This window comes from Trichomonas vaginalis, chromosome I, assembly GCF_026262505.1.
Source record: "Trichomonas vaginalis G3 chromosome I, whole genome shotgun sequence".
In the NCBI taxonomy this organism is placed as follows: domain Eukaryota; phylum Parabasalia; order Trichomonadida; family Trichomonadidae; genus Trichomonas; species Trichomonas vaginalis.
Window position 1 is genome coordinate 185465 of NC_067203.1, and position 24832 is coordinate 210296.

The window sequence follows — 24832 nt, forward strand, 5'->3', positions numbered from 1 at the left end:
AGTTCAATAGAATTATCCAAGAAAAATTCAAAAGTATCTGGTTGAAGACCTCTAACAAATTCAAATGGAGTTGCTGGTTCACCATTTATAATTTCTGTTGTAAATGTCATTGTATCTGGTTTCGAAAATTTCTTTGTTAGTTCTGCATCCACATAAGTTTTGTCAGCTTTATTATCTAACATTGTTGGTAGTTCATGTGCTTCAAAGTTTCTGGCATGACCTTCAATGTTCATACATTTGTTATTTAAGGAGTTTAGTGTATCTTTTACGCTTGTACTTGGATTCTCTAAAGGTGCACTTGAACCAAGGGTATAGTTCAATATTACATCGTCTGCTCTAATAGTAGTGAAGGATTCGTTTGTATGGTTCTTGTCGGCTTTACTGTCTAATGTAGCTTGAAGTTCATTTATATCGGAGATATTGTGTTTATGAGATTTCAAAACTTTGTTCGTTGCTTCGAGTTCAACTTTGTCAGCTTTACTTTTAATAGCATCTTCAAACGTTATTTTTGCCTTAACTCTCAATGTAAATCTTGGTTCAACTAATACACCGTTAACATTGAAAGTAGAGGCATAAATTTCACCGGTATAACCAAATGCTTCTGGTGCTTTAGCTACATCATACTGTACAGTACAGCTTATGTCATAACCTTTAGCACGAATGTATTTATATCTTCTTTCATTAACATTTTTTGTCTTCGCTTCATCACTTCGTGTTAAATATCCATGGTAGTCCGTTATAATCTGTTCGTCTGAAGTTATATAATGAACGTGGTTCTTGACTTTATCACTCAGAGCTAAAAGCTCATTTTTGTCTGCTTTTTCGGCTAATTTCTCATTAACATCATTCACTTCTAATTCAACTCTTCCGCCAGAACTCTTATTATCATTAATCTTTTTCATTAATTCGGTAATTACGTCATAAAGACTATATTCTGTTTTCGGTTTTGTAAATAATGAGTCAAAATTTCTTTTCATCATTACATCGCTGACATTAATGATATCACCAATTCCTTTTTCATTTATTCTCTTCATTAGTTCTGCAATAATGACGAATATATAATCTGTTAATTTATTCTCTTCATCGAGGGTTATAGAATTTTGAAATTGAATCATTAACTCCTCTAAATAAATCAATAACTTCAGGATACACGTTTTTAATGTCTCGAATAACCCGACCAGTATCCTCTGGTTTCTTCTCTTCTTCGTTCCCGTCGTTACGTGGTTTTATATCTCTAACCATCATCAACGCAGCCATAACCGGAGGGTTTGTTGCTATCTGTTCGAAAATCCGTCCGTTATGTACAGTATATCTAAATAATTTCTTTGTGTTTGTTAAAACATTTGAAACAAGTCTTTTAAAACCATCTACAAAATTTCCTGTTTCACCTAATGTTCTTGCAGCATTTACAAGCTCACCCATTCCCGCTTTTGACCCCAAAAACGTCCATATTGCATTTATTTCACTCTGTATAGTTGTCCATTCAGCACAAATTATTCCTGCATTCGCTAAGCTGAAAATGAAATTCAGTGGATCGAACTTAATTCCACCTTCTTTTTCAATTTCAACGAACTCACTAACATGAGATTTTAAGTATTCTTTCGTTAAAATTGTTTTCCCCGATGTTATGTCATTAACGAAACTATCACCGTCAAAAGTTAACGAATTCAATTTCGTCGTTGATGCTTTTATTTTATACACCGCTTTATCGATAGTTTTTGGCTCACCTTCTTTAGAAGCATATGAACATTAATGAATGAATTATATGTATTCGTGAATGAGTTAAAATCAATGATTTTCATTAATGACGCCTTTAATGATTCATTAACTGTTGAATCCCTTAAAACAATTACTGAACTGTCATTTATGAAAGGTACACTGCAAACCGTCGAGTTTGGATCAAATGCTGTAGTTGGTGCAGGAATATTAATGATATAAGTCATTAAATCATTAAGTGACGTAAATAATGTTGTCGTTTTTGATTTAATTTCTTTAGCATCTGTTATATATGGTAATTTTATTTCTGTAGTTTCTGAATTAAAGATATTCGCTAAAATGTTTTGTAAACTGTTTTGAACAGCAGTATAAACCGTTGAATCCGGAACTCTTACGATTTCACCGTCCTTAATAAAAGGCATTGCACATGGTGTAGTGCTTGGGTCAAATCTTTCGGGATTATAATTCAACATATATTCTAACGCTTCATATACAGACTTATATACTGTCGTGTCGTTCTTCATGACAACTTCACCATTTACAATGAATGGCATTGTACATGGAGTTAAAATAGGGTCAAACTTTTCATAGTCCTTCCATGTTATGTATTTCTCGGTATTTCCATCACTTGATAACAATATATTTGTCAGTAAGTGTGAGAGAGTATTGACCAAAAATATAAACGTTTAGCTCTGTCAGCTTCATACGCATATGCACGCTATACTCATATTTTAATGAGAATAAAATGTTGTTCTATTTGCAAAGTACAGACCCAAACGAATACGGGACAGTAAAGCTACAAACAAACTTAGGTCTACAGAATGAGCCACTTGCATTCAGAATGGTTGACTTCAATACTATCGCTTCATTCGTTATAACAGATGAAACAGATTTCATGGAGCTTGAAATAGATGGAAAGAAGCACGAAATAAGATTTCACAATAATGTAGAATATAAGATGGAAACATTAGCTGGAGTGTTAAATGCTCTCATAAATACTACAATAAACAAGGATAACGAAGAAAACTTAATGAATGTTAAACTTATTGCAGGAGTTTTGAAGTTCAGTTATGTGAAGGAGTTTAAGATAACACGAATGAGTCATAGAGTACAACTTCTTTTGGGAGCATACCATATGACATTTCCTTTGAAAAGTGTTGACAAAACGATTGAGATGAAATCTGTTCCATACGTATGTTATGGTAATTGTTTGTACATTGAGTCTAAAATAGCTAATGTCACAGGCATTTCAGGAGTTAATAGTAAAGGTTCAGTAGAATATAAGTCTTTCTGTTATGCAGTCAATTCAATGTTCATTCCAAACGTTCCTGTCATAGTAACTCATTTAGGTAAATGGGTTCGCATTAGTCCTCATAATTTGAAAGACATGCAATTCAGACTTGTTGACTTTCAAGGAGAGCCTGTAGAACTGAAGGCACCAGTGCGAATGACTGTTGAAGTTGACTTTTAGAAAATATTAAATGCAACAGCTTACAAGAGAACTCAGAGCTAAAAATATAAAGTATGAATGTTATGTATTAGGTCATGAACTTTGGTTGTTGCTGTTTGATGAAACAAATGAATTAGTTATGTCAGTCAAGAACAGAAAAATATTGTGTTAGTGAAAACTGCACCAAGTCAATAAGATTAGGTTTGCATTATGAAGATGAGTTCGATACTGTTGAAGAAGTTTTGGATAGATATTACAAATTGCTTTAATTTACTAAAACATATTTCAAACAAAGCTTATATTCTGTTGAAAGTTTTGTATACTCGTTCGAATTTTATACTTAAACTCAACTCCTGTAGTTTCCTGGTATTTCAATGATGCGGATGTTACCTATTTTCATGAATATTGGTGTTTGACCACAGCATTCGATTTCAGGGTCGAGATAGTCAATGACACATTGCTTTCCTGTTATTCGTGATATAACATTTTCAAGGTCCTCCTTTGTTAGAATTATTTGGTTCTTACTTATAAGATTTATCAAAAGCTTCTTATCGTCTTTGAGTAAAATTGTTTGGTATAACTGAAGAAGGTAATGGTCTACGTTATCTGAAGGATTTGTTTGAACATTTGTGTAAGGGTTGTCGTTGGCTTCTCTTGAAAGAATTTGGTCCAGTGGTGGATACTCTAACTTAACATCTGATGTAGCGTTAGCGTTTGAAGCTGTGTTTAAATTCACGGATTTCAGCTCTGGTTCTTTTTTCTTTCAAACACTCTGAACTATAGTTCTTTATGACAATATTGTTTGTCGTTCGTGAGTCAACATTTTGATGTTGGTTCAATTGGAACATTAACGGCACCAGCTAAGATGGATTTGCTTCTCATTTCATATAGAATAAAAACCTTTTATATGTATGAAATGAACAATATACTCGACAAGGGTTTGAATGTAAAGCTAACGAATGAAAATATTGTTGAATTCACTGAGACAGGTGCTGTGTATAAAGATGTAGAACTACTGAACAAAAGAGCAAAGGGAAGAAGCAGGAATATGAACAAAGGGTGGAAGCCTATAAAAATTTATGTCAATGATGGCTCAGGAGGTTCAAACATAAAGTATGCAGAAAGTTATAGAGTTTATGCTCTCAAAGGTGAAAAGCCTTCATTTAAGAACAGCTATTCTAACGCATATCCTCAAAAGCTAACGGATGGGGAAGTGGATGATATGAATGACAGCAAAAATATTAACAGAAATGGCGACAGAGATGCATGGAATTTGTTTACCATCAGTCAATTAAAGCATAAGATTTAAAACAATGTTGGTCGTTCCCATGGAATATTTTTGACTTTAATGGTATTAGTCATGATATGAATCTCAAGGTATGAACGAGGAGAGATGAGAGGACTTATATGCTTCCCAAATTTCTTCAAAAGGTAATGTTATACCTGACTGTTTCCAAATGAGTTCAATATCATAGCGTGAGAAACCTTGAAAGATAACGAAGTCAGTTATGAGACGTTTTATGTTTAAAGCAAGGAAACGCCATGTTTGCATAAGTATTGCTACAGTTAAATGGTAATGTCTGACTTTAGTTATGATGTTAGCTAATGGTGAGTCTTGGTTTTGACACTAAACCTTTTCCGGCGAAGTCGTCACAAACTAATAAAGTGTTTGATGGATACTTTTTGAAGGGGTATTTTGAAAGTTTTGACAGAATGTAGTTTGTAAGTCTTTTCATATCGTAAACTCCTGAGTATTGACGTAAGTGGTGTTTGTCAATAATTCTTTCCATCTCTTCTGAAGTCTTTTGCATTCCTGACTGTATAATTCAACGATGGCATAATATTTCCTCTTACGTCGAACGTAACGTTGAAGAAATTCAATGAGTTCACTGTCTGGAACTTTTAACGACAGAGGCTTGAAACTTTTGACATAAATGTTTTCGCTGAATCATAGAGTCTGAAGTTGCTGATATAATGATTTGGTCATAGTAAGAGTCGTTTCCTAAACGCTCTGTTATGAGTATATGACGAATGAGGTTAAATGTCTTACCTGAACCCATCTTTCCACAATAGAAATACACACCATTTTGAACAGAATTCATAATCTTTACTGAAAGGAAGAATGGAGAACTGTTGAGCTTTTCACTGTTTCATTCATGTCTTCATCTACGTCATGTATTAAATGCTTCATTTTATCTCCATTAAAAATGCAAGTCAGAAATATTCAGAACATAGCACCGAGTCTAACTGACAAGAGTATAAAGATATACTATGAACATTTATGATGAAACCAACCAAATTCAAGAAAGTCAGTATACTTATGAATATCCAAGACACTGGGTAGAGTATGTAGGAGGTGAGAAGCTATTGAAATCAGACAGGTTCGAAGTATTCCAGCAGGAAGAACAATATTATTGAAGAACTTTAATGTTTTGAGATATAATGATGAAACAAAGAAGCAAGAATAGTTTCCCTGTTGCTGTGTATGTGAACTTAGATACAGGAGATGACATGAAAGTTTTTAATACAAAGCTTCAAACGGTAGTGAGAGAACAACTGACTGCGGAAGGGCATCCATTACCTTCAGAAGTTACCATAGCATATAATTTTGAAACAAACTCAATAGATTTTAAAGTCATCTCTGCAAAGAAGTCAGGTTTTACATTTAATGATGCAGATGTATATTCGAATGAAAACTTCAAAGCTATTGCATGGTTAGATAATGACGATTGCTTTAAGAAAATATTTAAATACAGTGACTCAAAGATGTCAATAGATGACCTTCGTGGAATGTTACCATCGACGTTTACAGTTGAAGGCTCAGCAGGATTGCTTACAAGATTGTCAATTGGTGGCGTTTGGTCTCGTGAGAACATTGTTATATAAATCCAGTATAAGTGAATTTGCTGAAGAATCTATATTATGTCTTTCAAACTACATGTATTCGCCGCGAAGCATTATAGTATAACAAACTTTGTCAGTAAGTTTAACATAAGACTTGTCGAACCTTCTTCAATGAAAGATGTTGTGCTACCTAAAGATGGAAAGGATGGACTCATTATTGAGATGATTTTAATAGCATATTAAATGAGCTTGTTCTTGAAGGTCATTCATGATGAAATAACTGTTGTAGAAGATGTTAGCAATTGTTCAGACATTTTTGAAGCGTATAGATGATATAAGAAATAAGTTAGATAGACCGCAAAGTGGTGAGGGCGAAGCCCGTGAGAACGTTTATGTTTCATTGACTTTCTCCAGTAACGAGAACTTTTATGAGATAATATTGAAGAGAGATGATTTTAATATGGTGTAAATGGTAGCTTGGGCAGCTTTAGGCGCAATGGGAACAAAGCATTAGCATTTGGAGCAAACACTTGGAGCTTATGACGCAGTAAATAAAATGAGTGGAGGAAGGGTTTCGAAGACATTAGATGCAAATAAAGGAAAGATTGGAGGCTGGGTTGCAAAGAAGTTAAGATTAAATAAAATAGGGCTCATAAATAAAGCATCCAATTTGGTTGCGACTGAGTCAGAAAATGCTTTAGGAAAGGACGATGAGTTTGCAAAACACGCAAAAGACTTTAATGACCAGATGAAAGGTGAAACAATGCATTTAAATAGAGTCGATGGAACTAAAGAAAATGTTTCTTCTCCACCAGCAGTTCTTCCGTATGGTCCCTATGGAATGTATGGAAACCCTTACGAAAGACCATTTGACCCATTGACTGGTGGAAGTAATTGGTATCATTACGGACGAAGAAGAAAGACAGTCAAGTTGGAGACAGACGTGAAGAAAGCAACTAAAAAGAAACCAAGGAAGAGAGTTATAAAGTAATGAATTCAAGTGGGTGAAAAAACAGGTGAAAAAAGAGGTGAGATCTCACCACTTCACCTAAATTTATTTTTGTGCTATGTTTTCATACGTGTGAGGGTGGTGATATCATTAATTTTAAGTTTATTTTTAAGTTTATTTTTATTTTATTTTTATATAAATGACAGAACAAAAGCAACTCATTCGAATTCCACAGTATAACAAACATACATTTAAACATTTATTCTTCCTTCCTGAGCATAACATGTTCTTTCAAATACATCCGAGACCAGTTGACTTTTCATTGACTGTGTATAAAGATAGAAATAGTTATATCATTAAACCATACGATGACGAAGGTAAGTTATGTAAATTGTACGTTAAGAAGTTAGAGAAAGTTTATGGCTTCAAGTATGACTACAATAGGGTTAACACTGATGATGAAGATATTGAGGAAAATTTATGAGAACATTAGTGAAGTCGTTAGTGAGAATGATAGTGAGAACGTTTATTTTTTACATTAGTGAGTTCGTTAGTGAAGTGGTTGGTGGTTTTGTAAATATTTAAGGTTAAGTTAGTGTTGTCGTTTGTGTTGTCGTTTGTGTTGTAAAATATACGTTAACGGTTTTGTAAAGTGTCAAATTCACAAGTATTGGGTAAGGTGGAACGCAGTGCCACCATACCCAAGACTTGTATACTAACTGCGCTTTCACCCAATCTTATCTGGCACGCAGATGTTCATTATTTTAGGGGTCTTCGTGGCCAGTATATTTATGGCATAATCGACGATTTTAGCCGCAAAGTCCTAGCGTGTATACAAATACAAGATATGCTGGCAGCGACGACAGCGAACGTTGCGGCTTCCGCCTTCATTGAATTTGGCGCCCCTTATTGTTTCTGGACCGACAACGGTTCAGAAAATAGGGGCGCCTTTCAAGATCTACTTGATCTTTGGGGCGTCCAATGGCGGCATACAGACTCTCATTCTCACTACCAAAATGGGAAGATTGAGAGATTCTGGCCGACATTGGAGCGCTGCCAAAGCATTCAGGCTATTCCTGCCTTTATTTGGGAGTACAATAATAACACACCGCATGAAGATCTCCCAATTAATCCATTAACTGGAACAAATTACACGCCAAATCAAATGTATCAGCTGAAACCGAAATACACAAATGCAGATACAGAAAGGTTGTGGCAAATATGGGATACAGATACAGGCATGACCGCTGTTGACACATTCACAGCGTAATAATAAACATAATTTTTTAATTTCATTTTTAACAAGTTTTTTTAAATGTATGTAATGAATAATTCATTAGAATATGATAATGCACATTGTAAAGAATAGAACAATCACCAAATTTTTTTTGAAATTAAAAAATAAAAGTAAAAAGTATAAAGTAATCTAACCAAAAAAGATATTTAAAAGAATTTTGGAAAAAACAGAATAAGGATAATGATATTATTTTAGATACACAATCGATGTACTGAAGAATAATCTGGTAAAATGATGATATAAAATTAGATTATTTTACAAGTAGCTAAAAGAATAAAACTATAATATAAAATAAATGAAGTTTAATGAAACAATAAAGGTTAAATAAATAATAAAGATTTTTATTTTATATCAGTATTGAGAAGAAGTAACAGCTGACACTTGGTAGACAACTTCTTTATGTCTAGAAAATTCTATCTTGCCTTTTATTTTTTTCTCGCTGTGAAACGTATTCGGTCTTTTTTTTAAAAAGTAATTTTTTGTTAGAGATAAGAGCTAAAACTCGGTAAACAACTTCTTTATGTCTAGAAAATTCTATCTTGCCTTTTATTTTTTTTCTCGCTGTGAAACGTATTCGGTCTTTTTTTTAAAAAGTAATTTTTTGTTAGAGATAAGAGCTAAAACTCGGTAAACAACTTCTTTATGTCTAGAAAATTCTATCTTGCCTTTTATTTTTTTCTCGCTGTGAAACGTATTCGGTCATTTTTTTAAAAAGTAATTTTTTGTTAGAGATAAGAGCTAAAACTTTGCAGACAACTCCCCCATGTCTAGCAAATTTAACATTCGTCTCCCATTTTTATATATTTGTTTAGAATGTTCGAAAATGCGTAATATGGTCATTAATATTAATTGAAAAGAACCTTGAATTAATTCAATCTGATCTCACAAAATATTTTAAATTACAAACTTTGTAGTTTGAATAGATAATTAGTAGTAAACTCAAATAACTAGTTTATTTTTGAATAAAAATTATTTGAATTTATTCAATTTTGTGAATTTTCCTTCAAAAATCAAGTTTAAATATCGTATTTGCCATATAATTATAAATACAATGAAACATATTCGAAATTGAAAAGAATGACTTTTTCTGTTCTTTCAATCATTCAATTTGAATTTTGCAATATTGGATTTCGCAGTAAATAGCTATTAAAAACAACAAGCAATTTAACATACATTCAAATTTATTTGTGTGATATTCAATCTTCTCAAAACTTATAATTTTCGGCTATAGCATGATTATATGCTATATAATATAATAAACCTATAATAGTATCATTCTTTCAATTATTTGAAGAGAAAACCGAAAAAATCTATTTTCGGTCTATAACACTCCGAAATATTTTCAATGATTTTGTATTTTTGCTATTCCATATGCTATTTCACAATATGATCTATTATTAAATAAAATCCTCGATTTTAAAAGTCTTTAAACTTATTTTTTGACCTTCAATTTTCTTTTTTCTTCCAATTAAAAAAATTTTTTCCAACTTTTTTTCATTTTTCTCTTTTTCGCTTTTATTTTCTTATTCCTTCTCTATTATTTCTTGTTTTTCGAATTTTTTTGGAAAACAGTATTCCAAATTTCAGTCCCTGTGATCCATATTGACTCCAGAGAACCATTATCTTCAACTCCATTCAGTACTTTCTATTTATTTTGAATTTTTAATGCAAATTTCTTTTATACATTTATACGATTCTCTTCATTATGTTATGTGAATATCTTTCCTTATATAGAATCCTGCCGTTTTTGTTTTTCAAGTAAAATTTTATTCAATTAACTCAGTACATCTTTTTAACTCTAACTCATTAACTTAATTTCAGTCGAGTTCTTACAAAACCCAGTGATTTATCTACAAATCAAGTATAAGATCTATATTTCTTAGTAAAAATATGAAAATCTGTTTATTTTTTGGTATTATTTTGATAAGCAAAGAGTAAGTATATCTATTCTGACTTGAGGTTCTCATAACATCCTGTTATTTTTTTGGATGATATTATAAATTTTATGATGAAGCTGAACATTACATATGTAAAATGGTAGCATTCAGTATTTCATTTGTTTTTGTCATAACAAGTTTTCCTTATGGTCTGAATTAAATCGTGGATATCGAAGAGAATAAACTTTGATTAAAAAGTGACAATTTCGAAGATTTTTTGATTTCATATATAAATGAATCTGACCATTCAAAGATTAACTGTTTCTTCATTAAGTAATAGTCCTCTAATGGTCAATTCCCATTCCACTTTAACGAAATTTAACATTTTTTCCAATTCTATTTTTAAAAATCACATTAATTCAATATATTTCTCACACGAACAAAACCAAAATACATTATTTGATAAGATACAATTCCAAAAAATACTGAATTCCCCTATTAAACTCGATAGTTTTTCTTCAAAATCGTATTCAAAGAAAAAATTCTCGCAACCTTTAAGTTTAAACGGCAATTCTCATATTACTATTCAAAAATGTAGATTTGTTCAATGCATTACTAACGAAAGATATGGAGGTGGCGGAATTTTCGCTTACGGCCTCAAAGGATCACTCACAGTTAGTGAATGCATGTTCTTTGACTGTTCTAGCATACATAGACTTGGCAATGGCGGTGCCATTTCCTTTTGCGAAGGCAGAGCACAACTCACCTTTGAAAAGTCTTGTTTTGTTCAATGCTCATCAGTAGCGAGTGGCCACGCGATATTTCTGAAATCATCCATGTCAAATGCCTTCATTGAAAACATTGAATGCGTTGATTGTCCTTCCACTTTCTACAAAACGCAGTCTTCTACGATAGAACACAATTGTATGGCCAATACATCATATATCAACATTTCAAAGTGCAATACTCAAAGAACTCCAGGAATTAAATCCAGAATTGGCGAATCATTTATAAAATACGAGTACATTAACATGGATTCATTGAACACTGATAGGCATGGCTATATCTACGAAATTGCATTCAATAATCCAAATATTACAGCACAAGTTCAATATTGGAACTTATTTAATTGCACAGGAGGGTTTAGATATATTGGAAGTTATAAAACATCGGCAGTAGTTACATTAAAATCCCATATTTTCAAACAATGCGGAACAAAACTTACTTTCGCAATAACTTCAAAAGGTTCATCAATTATCATGTCATATTTTATTGCCGATGCACCGATTATTAAAGATCTTGATCAAGGTCCCTTGGAATTGCTTGAATTTTCTCAAAATCAAAATCCAGTCATGAATTCTTATAATTCTGTTATGGATGGCTTATGCATTTATATTCCACCGACAATAAACTTCGAGATTACACCTGCAATTATTGTTATTTTCATAGCCTTCCTCATTATTTTGTTTATCACTTTTGTTTTAATCGGAAGAATTGCACAGCACTACATGCGTGCTAGAGATATGCGTTACACTCTACTCTCAGTTCCAGAAATTATTCAATGATTCTATTAATTTCAATTTCTTTTTGTTTGTTATTTTTTTATAGAGTAAATACATTGTTATTATCCAAAATTGATATATTTCGTAGAATTCCAATAAAATGAAGTCAATTTTACCGATTATTTCGGTTTTGGCCAGCCAGAAACAAATAAAGTGAAATAAAGTATGTATCCACAATAATCGGGACTGAAGACATCTGAGAACCTCACTGAAGAATGAGGAAAACTTAGCTCGTCAGACCCAAACTTTATCTTTACAACTAACACACAGTTTTTAGATTATTTTCTCTCAACTTAGGCTTTAAATTCCAAATTAAGGGATTTTTATTCCCATTTGATGAAACTCAGTCCATTTTCGTACAAAAGTAAATAATTGACTTTATTATTTTTTCAAAATATTATTATTTTGAATGATTTTTAAAATTTAATTGAAAAAACATCGGCTTTCATCTAACTTATCCATTATTATATACGCAAATCTTTTTACTCTTCTTTAGATTTCAATTTTAGTTCAATTTTTCGTGGATTCGTGCTCTTTGTTATACCATTATCAGTCAAAATTAAGATACTATGGCTACTGATGGAAATAATTTGTTATTGTGAAAAAGTTTCGAATAAAATAAAGGTAACTAAACTCCTTTCGCCGATCCGATTTGCCCCATATTTAAAATATAGCTTGCATATGTAGAAGAAAAGCTAATTTTGAAGTACGCCCGAAATCCACCAACAGGATTTCGAGCTACTAAAAAGGTACTTTTAAATGTGATTTGTTTTATAAAAAATTAAATTTATTTTAAGATCAGACTAAAAACTAATTTTATGGAAAATCTATATCGACAAATTTATTACTTATTGGGTATATAGAATTTTTGATTATGGCGATTATGTCTGATATGCTTCCAATAAGCCAAAACAGTGTTTTGGGAGTGATTAAATACAAAAAAATCTGGCGATGCTTTACGTGGCAAATGGTCGAATGGTTATTACCCCTTACTATTGGGTACCGGGGACGCTAGTTCGAAACTGATGCACTATATTTTTTTTACAAAATGCGTTTATTAGGACAGGGGAAAGAAAGGTTGCCAATATAATATATTTAAATAAATACAACTAATCTAGCATAAAAAAACTATTGAATATTTGAATTCAATAAAAATTTATATAAAATACATGTAAAGCATAAATTACTATATAAATCAAGCTGTATTTTGTTTTAAACACCGATTGTTTCATATAATATATATTCAACTCAAGTTTCTAATTAAGGATTTCATATAACATTTAGCATATGATCAGCAACAATTAAAATTAGTATTACAATTAAAAAAAAAAAAAAAAAAAAGGACTGGGGCTTCCAGGCACTTCGTGCCCTCTAGCCCCGAAGATGTTTTGTCACTTTTCTGTCACTTTTCAGGAAAAAACATTTTTATTATATATATAAAATGAATTTTACAAAACCACCGTTACCCTTCTTTGGAAATAAGAGTAGATGTAAAGATATTCTATTGAGAGAACTTAAGAAACTACCGAATGGTCTAACATTTGTAGATTTGTTCGGTGGAAGTTTCTATATATCTCATTTGTGCCATACTGTATTTCCTGACTCAAAGATTATATGCAATGACTTCGACAACTATATGAACCGTCTCAAACATATACCAGACACAAACAAAATATTGAAAGAGTTAAAAGAAAAGATACCTATAGGCAAGATGGAACGTATACCATTAGATAAGAAAAATACTGTCAGAGAGGTTTTGAAAAAAGCAGAGTATATTGACTGGGATAGTATATCTTCTAGACTATTATATAGTGGTTCTATAAGAGTTCATGACATTGAAACACTTATGTCAAAAGTTTTATATCTTAACTATACAAAGGTTTTCAAAGAGAACATAGAAAAATATACTGAGGGTATAGAGTTTGTGAGATGTCGTTGGACAGAGTTGTATGAAAAATATAAAAACAAGGAAAATGTTTTCTTTATAGTAGACCCGCCGTTCTATAACACATGGGATTTTCAATACCAAGTAGACTGGACTTTGAGAGACTCTTTAGAAACTTTAGACGTTTTACATAACCATCCATGCTTTTACTTTACATCCGATAAAAGTGGTTTGGAAAAGTGTCATGAGATGGTTAGAGGACATACATGACTATGAGTATAGATATGACAAGATAGAATATGAGAGAGGTCCTATAAACTGGAGAAAGTGTCATAACAAAGAAATTTTATTGGTAAGTAAATGTGGTTTGAAATAGGACTACTTGTTTTAGGTTTTTTCCATTGTGTCATTTACTTATTTGACGTGGCAGAAAGATATAGAGAATATGAAGATGAACCAATGTCTGCAAATGTTCAGCATATGTACTCGTAAGAGATATTTTTATCTAATATTAAATGGACGCACAGAACTTAGGCGAATGCACAGCAACCTGGACAACCAAACCCAGAGAATATTCCAAATGAAGTTAGAATACAAACTGCAATGGCAAACTATGGTCAAGTGCCAACAGATGTACAAATGCAAACTGCCATGTCAAATGACGCTGCGTTAGGTTTGCCACCATGGTATGCAAATATGAGATGGAAAGAGTTTTATACAAACCCTGAAGTGGGATATAAACAACTCTATGCAGATGACGCGAACACAGGAGTTGACCCAGAGTAATGTTTTCTACCAGAGGAGAAATAGAATGTATGAGCTCCAGTTAAAAAATGCTATGGAACTCAACAGGAAACGTAAGAGACTAGGTGGACATTAGATTTTTACATATAGTAAAATGGGTTTCTTTGGAAGAATAGGAAACTTCTTTCGAAATGTTGGAAGAGGTATATGGAATGGAATAAAAACCGTAGGAAGAGGAATTTGGAACGGAGTCAAAAATATTGGTAAAAGAGTAGGTCAGTTCGTTGGTATTATACCTAAAGACCCTGAACCAGAAGAACAAGCTCCTGTTATACAACAGCCTGAACCTGCACCACAGTCTAGTTGGCAACCAAATCCAACACCTCAACCGTATTAAAATTATATTTTTACCTTTCGATAGTAGTTGTATATGAAGCTAAGTTCTAAGTAAAACGCATGGTATATATGGAACTATTCTCTTTCTTCCATCTGTTGTAAACCATACTTGAAAGTCTGAAATACTTCCACTCGGTGGTTCATATAGCTTTGTAGGTTTTTCGTAAAAGTCATTTGCCAAGCATAAAAAAGAGTTTTGTGCACCAGAAAATGAAGCATGAACTATAATAGCATCTGAGTCGAAACATTTTCATATGTTCCATTAGGGTTTTCGACTTCATAAAAGTTCGGGTGTACTGGATATTCTGCAGGCTGATTTAACATCCTCAAAAATCTATACCATGCCAAGTTGTTATATTTTGTAGAAATATAAACGTCTTCTCCAAGGTCTTCTATTCTATTGATTTTAAACAGTTGCATTTTTCCTGTCATATATAATATCGAGATGGTACTCTCCTTCGTCAATGTTGTACTGTTTTGCATATTCGAGATAGATATCGTTTATTTTTTCTTGAAAAGCTTGAAGAGTTGTTTCTAAGTTTACAAGCAAATTCACTTGTAAAAGTTTTCCCTGTTCAAATTTCTCATACGTATGTTTTTCTTTGTTATAGTATCGAATTTCAAAAGCGACCGTAAATGGGAAACCATGTATGGCTTCTGAAATGAACTTCATTCTACGAAAGCCAACAGCTTTTGTGACGGATGGGTCTCTTAACCATCTTAAGGGTAGTCAAAACGATAGCCTTCATGTTTTACGGTCTCTGTCTCAAACTTTTGACCGACATTCGTAAAAAGTTCATCTAATGGTTTAGTTGTAGCAACTCTTGAATTTTCTTTTTCTATTGAAAGCATATTTTATCTAGAATAAAAATGTCGAAAGAAACAGCGTCTATGAGAGAAATACAACACAACCGACAACTCATTTTGCAAGCTCTAAATAAGAACACAACAAACTTTTCAAACTATTCTAAGATATCTGAGTCATTGAAAGAAGGAAACTTAAAACTGACATTAAACCCAATGACAGATGAGTTTCTGTTTCAAGACAGTAAGAACCATACTGTCTGTGTAAATCCAACAAAAGGAACTTTAAACGAGAAGCCTATAAAAGAACTTCTTTTGAAAGCAGATATTGACAACAAAGCTGACAAAGAGTATGTCATTGAAAAAGTTCAAGAAGAACATGACAGAGCAGATGCAACATATGCAACAAAAGAGGATGTTGAAAAGAAAGCTGACAAAGAGTATGTTGACGATGAGTTAGCATATCTGGCTAGTGGGTTAGTGAAGAAGGCAGATAAGGAATATGTGGATGAAAAAGACAATGAAATTATAAAAAGGGTTGAATGGTACCATGAACGGACATCGAAGATTTTAGAAGGTAAAGCCAATACAGGGTGGGTTTCAGGATGTTTAGACCTTAAAGCGGATAAGAACCATACACATACCATTGCAAATATTACAAACTTACAAGAAAAGTTAGATGGCAAAGCTGACAAGAACCATACACATACCATTGCAAATATTACAAACTTACAAGAAACCTTAAACAGTAAAAGTGACGTTGGACATACACATAACTTCTTCTCAACTGTTGGTATAGAAAGTATTTTAGGAACAATTGAAAAAACTGGTGGGGGTGGATTATATTTTAAACCTCCTAACTTTCCAGAAGGTTTAACATCGGATAAAGACATTAAATGTAGAAATGTCTATGTCATGGAGGATGAAAACAAAGTTAAATTCACTGCTCAAGATTTATATGATAAAAAAGCTGACAAAACAGAGCTTCAAAACGTTAAAGACAGAAATACTTCAAACACTATATCCTATAGGTTCTATTTAATACGTCAATGAACTCTACCAGACCAAGAAGTAGTACTTGGTCTCGGAACTTGGACTCAAATAGTCGACAGGTTTTGTATTGTGCAAACTCTTCAAAGGAAACAGGTGGAAGTAAAACGATTTCAGGTGCAAATTTACCTGCGCACAGTCACTACATAGATTTAAGTACAACTAACGCAGGTTGGCATAGTCATAGATATTGGGATTGGTCATCAATGACAAAAGGTAAAGGATATGATGTTAAAAACAACGTTAAGTTTGCTATAGATTGTTACTGGAGTAACACTGAGGGAGGAGGAAACCATATACATCGCGTTTCAGGGTATACGCAAACAACGGGACAAAGTAAAGACTACATGCCACCTTACATGACAGTTTACGCATGGTATAGAAATGCTTAGTCGTCATTTTCAACTTCTTTAGCATATTCGTCAGGAGTTGTCTTATATTTGTTAGGAACTGTCTTTGAAAGTATACCACCTTGAACTTTGACAAGTTTGAAACGAGGTCTGACAATAGTAGTTTTATCTTCTGCTTGCAGTGTGTACATTTTGCCATGTTTGCCTAAAACTTCATAATATTCTCTTGTATACTTTCTTCTATTTTTACGAACACGAATGCGAGTACCTGTCGAGTTCCCATTGTTGTCATAGTCAATAGTATTTTCATATGGGTCGCGTTTGGGTATTTCTATTTTTACTTTGTCACCTTTCTTAAGTTTGAAGCCTGGCATTCTTTCTTGTTTGTCTCTTTTGACTAAACTATTAAATATATAGTCTTTCTCTAAGTCAGGGTTGTTTTTCATTTCTTCGGGGGAGTGGTTTCCCAAACCTTTTTGTTTACGGCTATTGTAAATATTTAAAACTTGTCTCATCTTTGCCATGGAGAAGTGTCTATATTTGTCGTCATATGACATTTCATTTGCTTCACCACCTTGTGGTTGATTTAAGTCTCTTAAGATTTTTATACAACTGTCAATGACACCAAGAGCAGAATGGTTTTGGTCGACAATGAAATATTGGTTTACATTTTTTGAACGCAGATAGTTTTTAATATCGTCTGATTTGAAAGAACTTTCACAGTCAGATGTCAGTTTTGTTGGATGGTATTTGTCAACAAATATTGTCAAAGCAGTTTTCACATCTAAAATATTTTTGGACCATAATGGTATGGCTTCACAGTATCTTGTGTTTTGACCGACAAATATTAGCCAGTATGGTGGTCCATCTTCTCTATACCTCGGAATGTTTTCCAAGATATCCATAAACCAAGCATTTGGTGTTGAACTAAAGATTTTTACCATGAGTGCTTTCTTTGTTGCTTTAGAAACATACGGGTCCTTGTTTGAATTCGTCATTTTTAACCCATAAGAAATGGGTTTATTTGGCGCATTAGCAGGAGTCGCATCTAGATTTTTGCCCGCAGTGGGAACACTAGCCAGAGGTGCATTTGGAATTGGAAGGAAGATTTTGAGTACTTTAGGTATACTGAAAGAGAAAGCACAACCTATTATACAAACTGTACAGAAAGGTTGGGAGGTAGCACGAGATGCAGCAAATCTTATTCCAAATCCTGAAACAAGAGGAAAAGTTCAAGGATGGATGGACAATGTAGGAAGACAAGCAGGAAACTACTATAACAAAGCAAATGACTACTATAACCAAGCAGGACACTATATGGACCAAGGTGAAAGATTCTTTAACAGAGGATATAACCATGCACAACAGTGGGTAAACAATAACCAACCTCAACCGCCTCAAACGTGGAGAATGTAAATTTTTTTACTGAGATGAGAATAAATACGAAAAGAGACATCATAGCTGCCAGACAACCATTATATGAAATTCATTCAGTTTACAAAGTTTAATTTCTTTCCACAATAGTACATAATATAGTAGTATATTCGGAAATATGCATGCTCGATATCTCCAATTCACATCTCATGCATCTTATCGGAGATTAAGTAACTTTATCTTGAAACTAGAAAAGTAATTAGCAAGTAGAATATATAAAAAATATAATGTTGTTTTATATTGATAAAACCATAAGAATGGCTATTCTAGAATGAAATTTTAGTACCTATATTCAGTGAAAGGTTTATTTGTAGTTGAACTTTCAAATGAAAACTCAAGGATCCAAGAATTGAATTGCATTAACAAACCAATAATGAAATATGATATATACATATATATTTTACCCATAAAAATAGAATTAAATCGATATTTAACTCAAATTGTCAAAATATCAACAAAATAATTTAAAAATAGATATATATATAAGAGAAATATGTGATTTTGGTGTTTAAAAAAGAAAAATATTGCCCAAACAAGTGTTCTAGCTAAAAAGGAAAAATGCATTATTTCATATTTCAATATCAATGTTAAATATTAAAATAATCTGCCATTATTCAGACAGTTAAAAAATAAATACACTATAAGTTTAAGCTTTAGCTGTAAAATAAACAGTAATATTAAATAAACATTATATTATATAGTCGGAGCGATTCTATATATGTACTCTTATGCCAACTAGTTACAACCTAGTAAAATACATGGAAATATTGTAATATCCTAGCATTGCTATCGAGAAATCAAAAAATATAAGCAAAAGTCATCTTATATTTAAAGATTTTTCAAGAGCTTTGTTTGGAAATTAGTTCATTGGAAGAAGTATATAGATATGAAAACCCAAAGTATTAAAAAAAAAGGTAGTGGGGCCTCCAGGCGCGTTGCGCCCTCTAGCCCTGAAGATGTTTAGTATAAATGAAGTTTATATTTGGAGGGCTTCCAGGCGCGTTGCGCCCTCTAGCCCATAAGAAATTTTGCCCAAGAGGAGGACCGAACCCCAGCCGACCAGCCGTTGACTTTTTTGTAGAGCACTCAAAATAGTATAACTTTGTCCGGACAAGTAAGGGTCTATCGTCGCTACAGGAAAAGTTACAGGCGTTCCAAAGAAGTATACTTTGAGAAGCCTTTTCCCCTTATAGAATGAGATAGGACGGTTATTTTACAAAACTGACAACACTTTGACCGAGTAGTTTTTTGTGCTGAACAAAAAGTGTCATATAAACATCTGTCAAAAACCGCTTTTTAACTTCACTTAAAATGCCACGTAAGCTACGTAAGAATATACGTAAGAGGAAGGGAGCATTGAAACATCCAATAGTAAAACTGACACCACAACAACAGTTGCAACAACAAATGATGAATGACCCCACTATGTTGCAACAAATGTCAAGCAACCCTATGCTTTTAAACCGAGTTATTGGTGCACAGAGTGGAGGTTTAAGAGCGGCACTTTTAGCGAAAATGGCAGGCTATGGTGGAGCTGCAGACGGAACAGCTTATAACCCTCAAAGTCAAATGAATTTGAGTTCACTCAAAAATCAAATAGCAGATGTCAAAAAGTCAAACATAGACATACAGAAGCAAATAGGTGAAAACGAAAAGAAACTAGAATATGACAGACACACAAAGAAACTCAATGAGTTAAACGTAGAGAAAAAGAAGAAAGAAGAACAACTGAAAGAACTAAGTACAGAGGAATATGCGAAAAAAGTGTCAGAAAAAGCAGCAGAAGTAGCAAAAATGGAACAAGATGTTATAAATTTGAAAAACCATACTACTCAATATAAAGTACTGAAAGATGAAGAGATAAAACAAAAAGCCCTGAAGACATATATGGATAGCGATGAGTATAAAAAAGAAGTTGAAGCAAATGTAAAGGCAGAAAAACTTTTACAGTTGCAAAACCAAACCGTACAGTATGAAAACTTAGCACAAGAAAGTAAAAATAACGACGCAGCCATGCAAAAGGCAATGAAAAGCGCAGAATATATAAAAGCTAATAATGACTGGTTAGATGCCCAAGCCAACGCTAAAGCAGCCCAACTTATAGGGTCAATAAGGACAAAAATACAAGCGGATGAAGACAGTTCAAATGAAGCTTTAATGAATGCTGACTTTAAGAATGCCTTCGAAGCTCTTCATAGTAAGGTGAAACAAGTGAACGACTTCTCATCTGGAAAGAAACTGAAGTCTGAAGGTTTCGACAAAGAGTTAAGAGAAGTAGCACAAAATATGACGAAAATAACAGATGCAGCAACGAGACAGGCAGTTCAAAGTGCCTATGACGCCGTTAGAGCAACTGTTGTGGAAAGTCAAGAAAAAGAGTTACAACAGACCAAAACAGACCTAGTAAATGCTTTCTTAAAAACGAAAAGTCAGGTAGGACATTATGCTGCAGATGGAACATATGTGCCAGCTGTGGAACTTATATACCACCAGATGAGGTACAAGAAACTCCACAGGAAGAAGTTCAGATACAACCAGACATGGAAGAAATAGTTTCAGCAACAACAGCTAGAAGAGCCTGAAGGAAACGAACAAGTCCCTCCTTTGGAAACTACAGAAATAAATGACGCAAGACTGAAACGTTGGGTAAAAGCTTTCCCATTCACAAAAGATATTATTGGTTACATGGAAAGAAAACCAGAATGGCTACAAAAACATATATTTGGAAACGAGCTTATTCCATATGGACAAGCTCTGTTTGAAGAGCTTGAACCGGAAACTCAGGAAAGAGTCATGCAAACAATACGCGAAGACTCAAATACAAACTATGACAAAATCTTTCTAGGATATAGGTTACCTGAGATGGGCGACCAGAGCCCAAAGGCAAAAAGGACATGGGAAATTTACAACATACTAGGTGAACATGAGGCAAAAATGCAACAACTTGAAGCAGAGGGCAAGTTACCAAAAGCGACACCAAAGAAGAAGAGAAGAGTAGAACAAAGTGAAAGTAGTGAAGAAGTAACTTCATCTAGTGAAAGTAGTGGCAATGAAGGAAAAAGAAGAGTTAAAAACTCAGTCAGGAAGAAAGTAAAGCTTGGTCCACGTGGGTTCTATTATGACATATAAATCCAACTATTCTATATTTTTACCCATATGAAATGTATGCCGCTCAGAATATAACGCCAACAGTTTTGGATGCCATGAACGGAAATGTTTCCGAATGGTATAACGAATGCGACAATGCCATTAGAAGGTCAGAAATAGTTCCTGGAACTTACGAATATACAACTGCTGTTTCTTATGGAAACGTAGGTGAGTTTGGAGAAGGTTCTTCAACAACAGTAGATATTGCTTGCGACAGGTTTCATATTATTTCTATTGACAACTCATTCTTATACGTGGAACAAGACATTGAAATAAAACCTTCTGCCAAGTTGTCTGACAAGAAAGGTTGCAATGGAATTTTCTATGTCGGATACCAATATGCTCCAGAAGTTTTCATGGGATATAAGATATATTCTAACTCTGACTTAGTTCAAACAGTAACATGGGCAAACTATGAATGGTTCGCTTTGAGAAACTCAGTACAACCACAAGCTAGAGAACAAACAAACCAGTATGCAACTATTGAGAAAATAAGAAGACTTGACCCTAACGTTCCAGGAGTTTATGTTAACCTTTCTGGACAAACTGCAGCAGCAGTAACCAAACTAAAACTGAAACTTAGAGTTCCTTTGTCATCTTTCCTCATCTTCAGGTTTTTAAGATACTTGCCAAACTGTGCAGGAAAAATTTCTATCGAACTTACTCCAAGCAAAAATAACTTAGTCATTGCACCAACACAAGACCCATTCAGCATTACTGTAGCTGGAACTGGTGGAGCCAAGTTCTGTGACTTTTGCAAAGACAAAGTTGACTTAGACTTTGGTTTCTCAAACTCAACACTGAAGTAAACTATTATTTCAATGCTGCTGGAGATGCTTGGGACCCAGTTAAGTTCACATGCGAAAAATTTGAATGCAAGAGAATAGAAAGCAGACTTGCAGTCTATATGTTGGACCCAGATATTTCAAATGCTTTAGCTGCCAAATATATTGCAGTTCCACTTATGTTCCCTATACACCAAATATCTGTCAAAGACTTTGCAGGTGAAGTTGGAAACCAAAATCCAGGAGCAGAAGGTGCAAGAACAGATATTGCTTTAACAACTGCAATGAAACATGCAGATACTATGTTTGTACTGTTCAGACGAACTATAAATGACTATTCTTGTTTCTACAACCCTGGTATTAAATATCATATAAAACATAGATGGCAAATATTATCCAAGAGAAGAATATTCTACAGTTGAGGATATGAGGTCATACAACTTGACATTAGATGCTATGAACTTTAACAACAACTTCACAACAACCATTAACCCTGAAATGCAAAGTTCTATTATGCCATATGTGAAAGTATGGACTCATACAGGAGGTCAAAAACTCAATATACAAATGGAGACCGTTCAAACTTTTGGCTTGGCATTCCATTTGCTGACTCAGAAGACTTTATGGGTGGTATTTCAACTGTTGGTACTGTACAAATACAATATACTGGTGACAGAGACGGTCCAGATGAATTGAAAGCAAAGAAGTTTACAAAACCAATAGCACTTTTCACAGAAGATGCTCTTTTGAAGATTCGTTCGATGAAACCTGCTGGGGCTCCTCAGATTGGCATAACGACAGCTTCCATCGAGCAGATTTTGGCAGCAGGTCAGTAAGTTGTTCTTGAACTGACTTCTCTCCGTCAAATATTGACAGTACGCCAGTTTTGACATAATATTGTAAGATAAACTTACCTTTAGAAATATCTGTAAGTTTTGAAGTTATATTTTTGTCTGCTTCAAGAACTTTCACCATTTCAGTTATACCAACTTTCTTTGCTTTATGAAAATATTTAGGTTCAGCAAAGACTGCTATTCTATAACATTTTCCATTGTTTGTGTAAAGAACTATTCTGTCAATGAACTTGTATTGTTTGTGTGTGTAAACTTTGTTCTGCTTCAATTCGAAGAGATACTCAAATACGTCCATCTTTTTATTCTAAGTAAAATGTCATTTCCGAAAAATAGAAGCGTAAGTGTTTCAAAAGGTTTAATGGCGGTGGCAGATGTGAAGTTAAATTCACCAACTCAAACAAACAGTCAAAGTGTTGTTGTCAATGTCAAAGACAGAGATGTTGAAGTGGGGAAACCATACGAAGACGAAGATGGTATAACAATTGTTCCTGTAAAAGAACCAACATATCCTGAAGTTAGCAGAGACTTAAGTTCTGTTGCAGATATTCGAAACGACTACCAACAACTGAAAGACAAACTTCAAACTCAGGAGAAGATTTGTCAAGCTTTAAGTATAATGTTAAACTTGGTCGAACACAACCCTGTAAAAGTGAACTCATATGTCATTACACCTCATGAAGTTTTGAAAGAACTATTGAAACTTTTGACAGAGGCAGACGATATAAACATCAAAGAAATAGAACCCGACATTAGTTGCTGTGGTGTTTCATATAATGCCATTGACAAGATATACGTTATGAAAGGAGGTGAAATGTTGAACTTAAAATATAGTTTCCCAGACGTTATAAAAATATTTGACGACCACAACATTTCATTAAAGTTTATTTGCTAAGTAAATGGCAGAAGACATAATGGTTTATACTATTACGACTAAAAACCCTGAGTCATATAATTCTATAACAACAAACTTACAAAGTCCTCAAGGACGATATTGTAAACTAACCTTAAACACAATGACGACTAAAGCCTGTTTTGCTCTTTTGACACCAGAAGACTTTATTGTTGTGAATGGTAAAAAATACTCCTTTGAAGATACTTACTCAGATATACCACCAACAGGTTTTGTTGACTTATTTAATACTTTAAGTACGGGTGTAACATGTGCTGCAACTAGAGCAGGTTTCATTATGTTTGGATGTCTGACTGAGTTTACTATAAACGATATGAGCTATAATACAAAACTTATTTCTGGTTTTTACTACCAACAGTTTCCTATAACAGGAAAAGGTGTCATACAAGGAATGTCTATTCCATTGACATTAAGCACACCAATCTTATATATTGTTTCAAACTTAGGTTCAAAGTGTTATTCGAATGTCGACAGAAACTATTATGACCAAAAGATACTTATGCGTATAAACAATACTTTCTCTGCTGGTTTGCCTATTGTTCATTCGAATGCAGAATTTTCAACCTTAGTGAACTCAAACACTTTGGCAAGTATAACGTTGACATTAGTTGACGCAAACTTTGTTCCTGTAAAACTTTTATGTCCTATGTATTTGTCAATGACGGCAGAAAGTTTCGAATTGGAAGATGCAACTGGTGAAAGTATTGTATTACAAGAACAACTTCAACAACAAATAGCTCAAGAACAACAAATGCAACAACAAAGTCAAGAATAAAAA

General features: G+C 33.5%; 10 protein-coding genes and 4 pseudogenes across 14 annotated transcripts, besides 3 other annotated features; 11 read left to right on the forward strand and 3 right to left on the reverse strand.

The window, feature by feature from the left end:
* Window positions 1-7680: part of a mobile genetic element that runs on past the window's edge.
* On the reverse strand, window positions 468-1257 carry TVAGG3_0900000 (annotated as a pseudogene). The gene has a single exon. A coding segment is annotated over exon 1 (790 nt).
* Window positions 4074-4475, forward strand: TVAGG3_0900010 (uncharacterized protein; the record flags this gene model as incomplete). The annotated part of the gene is made up of 1 exon (XM_001312738.2): window positions 4074-4475. One exon carries the CDS (start codon window positions 4074-4076, stop codon window positions 4473-4475), a length of 402 nt encoding a protein of 133 aa, XP_001312739.2.
* TVAGG3_0900020 lies at window positions 6480-7001 on the forward strand (annotated as a pseudogene). Its single transcript has one exon. A coding segment is annotated over exon 1 (522 nt).
* Window positions 7681-8743: 1063 nt separating the features above from the next.
* Window positions 8744-9584: a mobile genetic element.
* A 773-nt stretch (window positions 9585-10357) lies between these two features.
* Window positions 10358-11737, forward strand: TVAGG3_0900040 (pectin lyase-like family; the record flags this gene model as incomplete). The annotated part of the gene is made up of 1 exon (XM_001298225.1): window positions 10481-11698. The coding sequence occupies one exon, from the start codon at window positions 10481-10483 to the stop codon at window positions 11696-11698; it is 1218 nt and encodes a 405-aa protein (XP_001298226.1).
* A 1399-nt stretch (window positions 11738-13136) lies between these two features.
* On the forward strand, window positions 13137-13956 carry TVAGG3_0900050 (annotated as a pseudogene). Its single transcript has one exon. A coding segment is annotated over exon 1 (820 nt).
* A 522-nt stretch (window positions 13957-14478) lies between these two features.
* On the forward strand, window positions 14479-14721 carry TVAGG3_0900060 (serine threonine-protein phosphatase family; the record flags this gene model as incomplete). The annotated part of the gene is made up of 1 exon (XM_001298223.1): window positions 14479-14721. The coding sequence occupies one exon, from the start codon at window positions 14479-14481 to the stop codon at window positions 14719-14721; it is 243 nt and encodes an 80-aa protein (XP_001298224.1).
* A 1088-nt stretch (window positions 14722-15809) lies between these two features.
* Window positions 15810-24832: part of a mobile genetic element that runs on past the window's edge.
* TVAGG3_0900080 lies at window positions 16440-16966 on the forward strand (annotated as a pseudogene). Its single transcript has one exon. A coding segment is annotated over exon 1 (527 nt).
* TVAGG3_0900090 (uncharacterized protein) lies at window positions 17323-17922 on the reverse strand (the record flags this gene model as incomplete). Its single annotated transcript, XM_051251259.1, has 1 exon — window positions 17323-17922. A coding segment is annotated over one exon (600 nt), but the record flags the coding sequence as incomplete, so codon positions are not given.
* Window positions 17939-18340, forward strand: TVAGG3_0900100 (uncharacterized protein; the record flags this gene model as incomplete). Its single annotated transcript, XM_051251260.1, has 1 exon — window positions 17939-18340. The coding sequence occupies one exon, from the start codon at window positions 17939-17941 to the stop codon at window positions 18338-18340; it is 402 nt and encodes a 133-aa protein (XP_051076834.1).
* On the forward strand, window positions 19670-20244 carry TVAGG3_0900110 (protein of unknown function, DUF4106 family; the record flags this gene model as incomplete). Its single annotated transcript, XM_051251261.1, has 1 exon — window positions 19670-20244. A coding segment is annotated over one exon (575 nt), but the record flags the coding sequence as incomplete, so codon positions are not given.
* On the forward strand, window positions 21520-21988 carry TVAGG3_0900120 (uncharacterized protein; the record flags this gene model as incomplete). The annotated part of the gene is made up of 1 exon (XM_051251262.1): window positions 21520-21988. A coding segment is annotated over one exon (469 nt), but the record flags the coding sequence as incomplete, so codon positions are not given.
* TVAGG3_0900130 (uncharacterized protein) lies at window positions 23020-23439 on the reverse strand (the record flags this gene model as incomplete). The annotated part of the gene is made up of 1 exon (XM_051251263.1): window positions 23020-23439. The coding sequence occupies one exon, from the start codon at window positions 23437-23439 to the stop codon at window positions 23020-23022; it is 420 nt and encodes a 139-aa protein (XP_051076837.1).
* On the forward strand, window positions 23503-24036 carry TVAGG3_0900140 (protein of unknown function, DUF4106 family; the record flags this gene model as incomplete). The annotated part of the gene is made up of 1 exon (XM_051251264.1): window positions 23503-24036. The coding sequence occupies one exon, from the start codon at window positions 23503-23505 to the stop codon at window positions 24034-24036; it is 534 nt and encodes a 177-aa protein (XP_051076838.1).
* On the forward strand, window positions 24041-24829 carry TVAGG3_0900150 (uncharacterized protein; the record flags this gene model as incomplete). Its single annotated transcript, XM_051251265.1, has 1 exon — window positions 24041-24829. One exon carries the CDS (start codon window positions 24041-24043, stop codon window positions 24827-24829), a length of 789 nt encoding a protein of 262 aa, XP_051076839.1.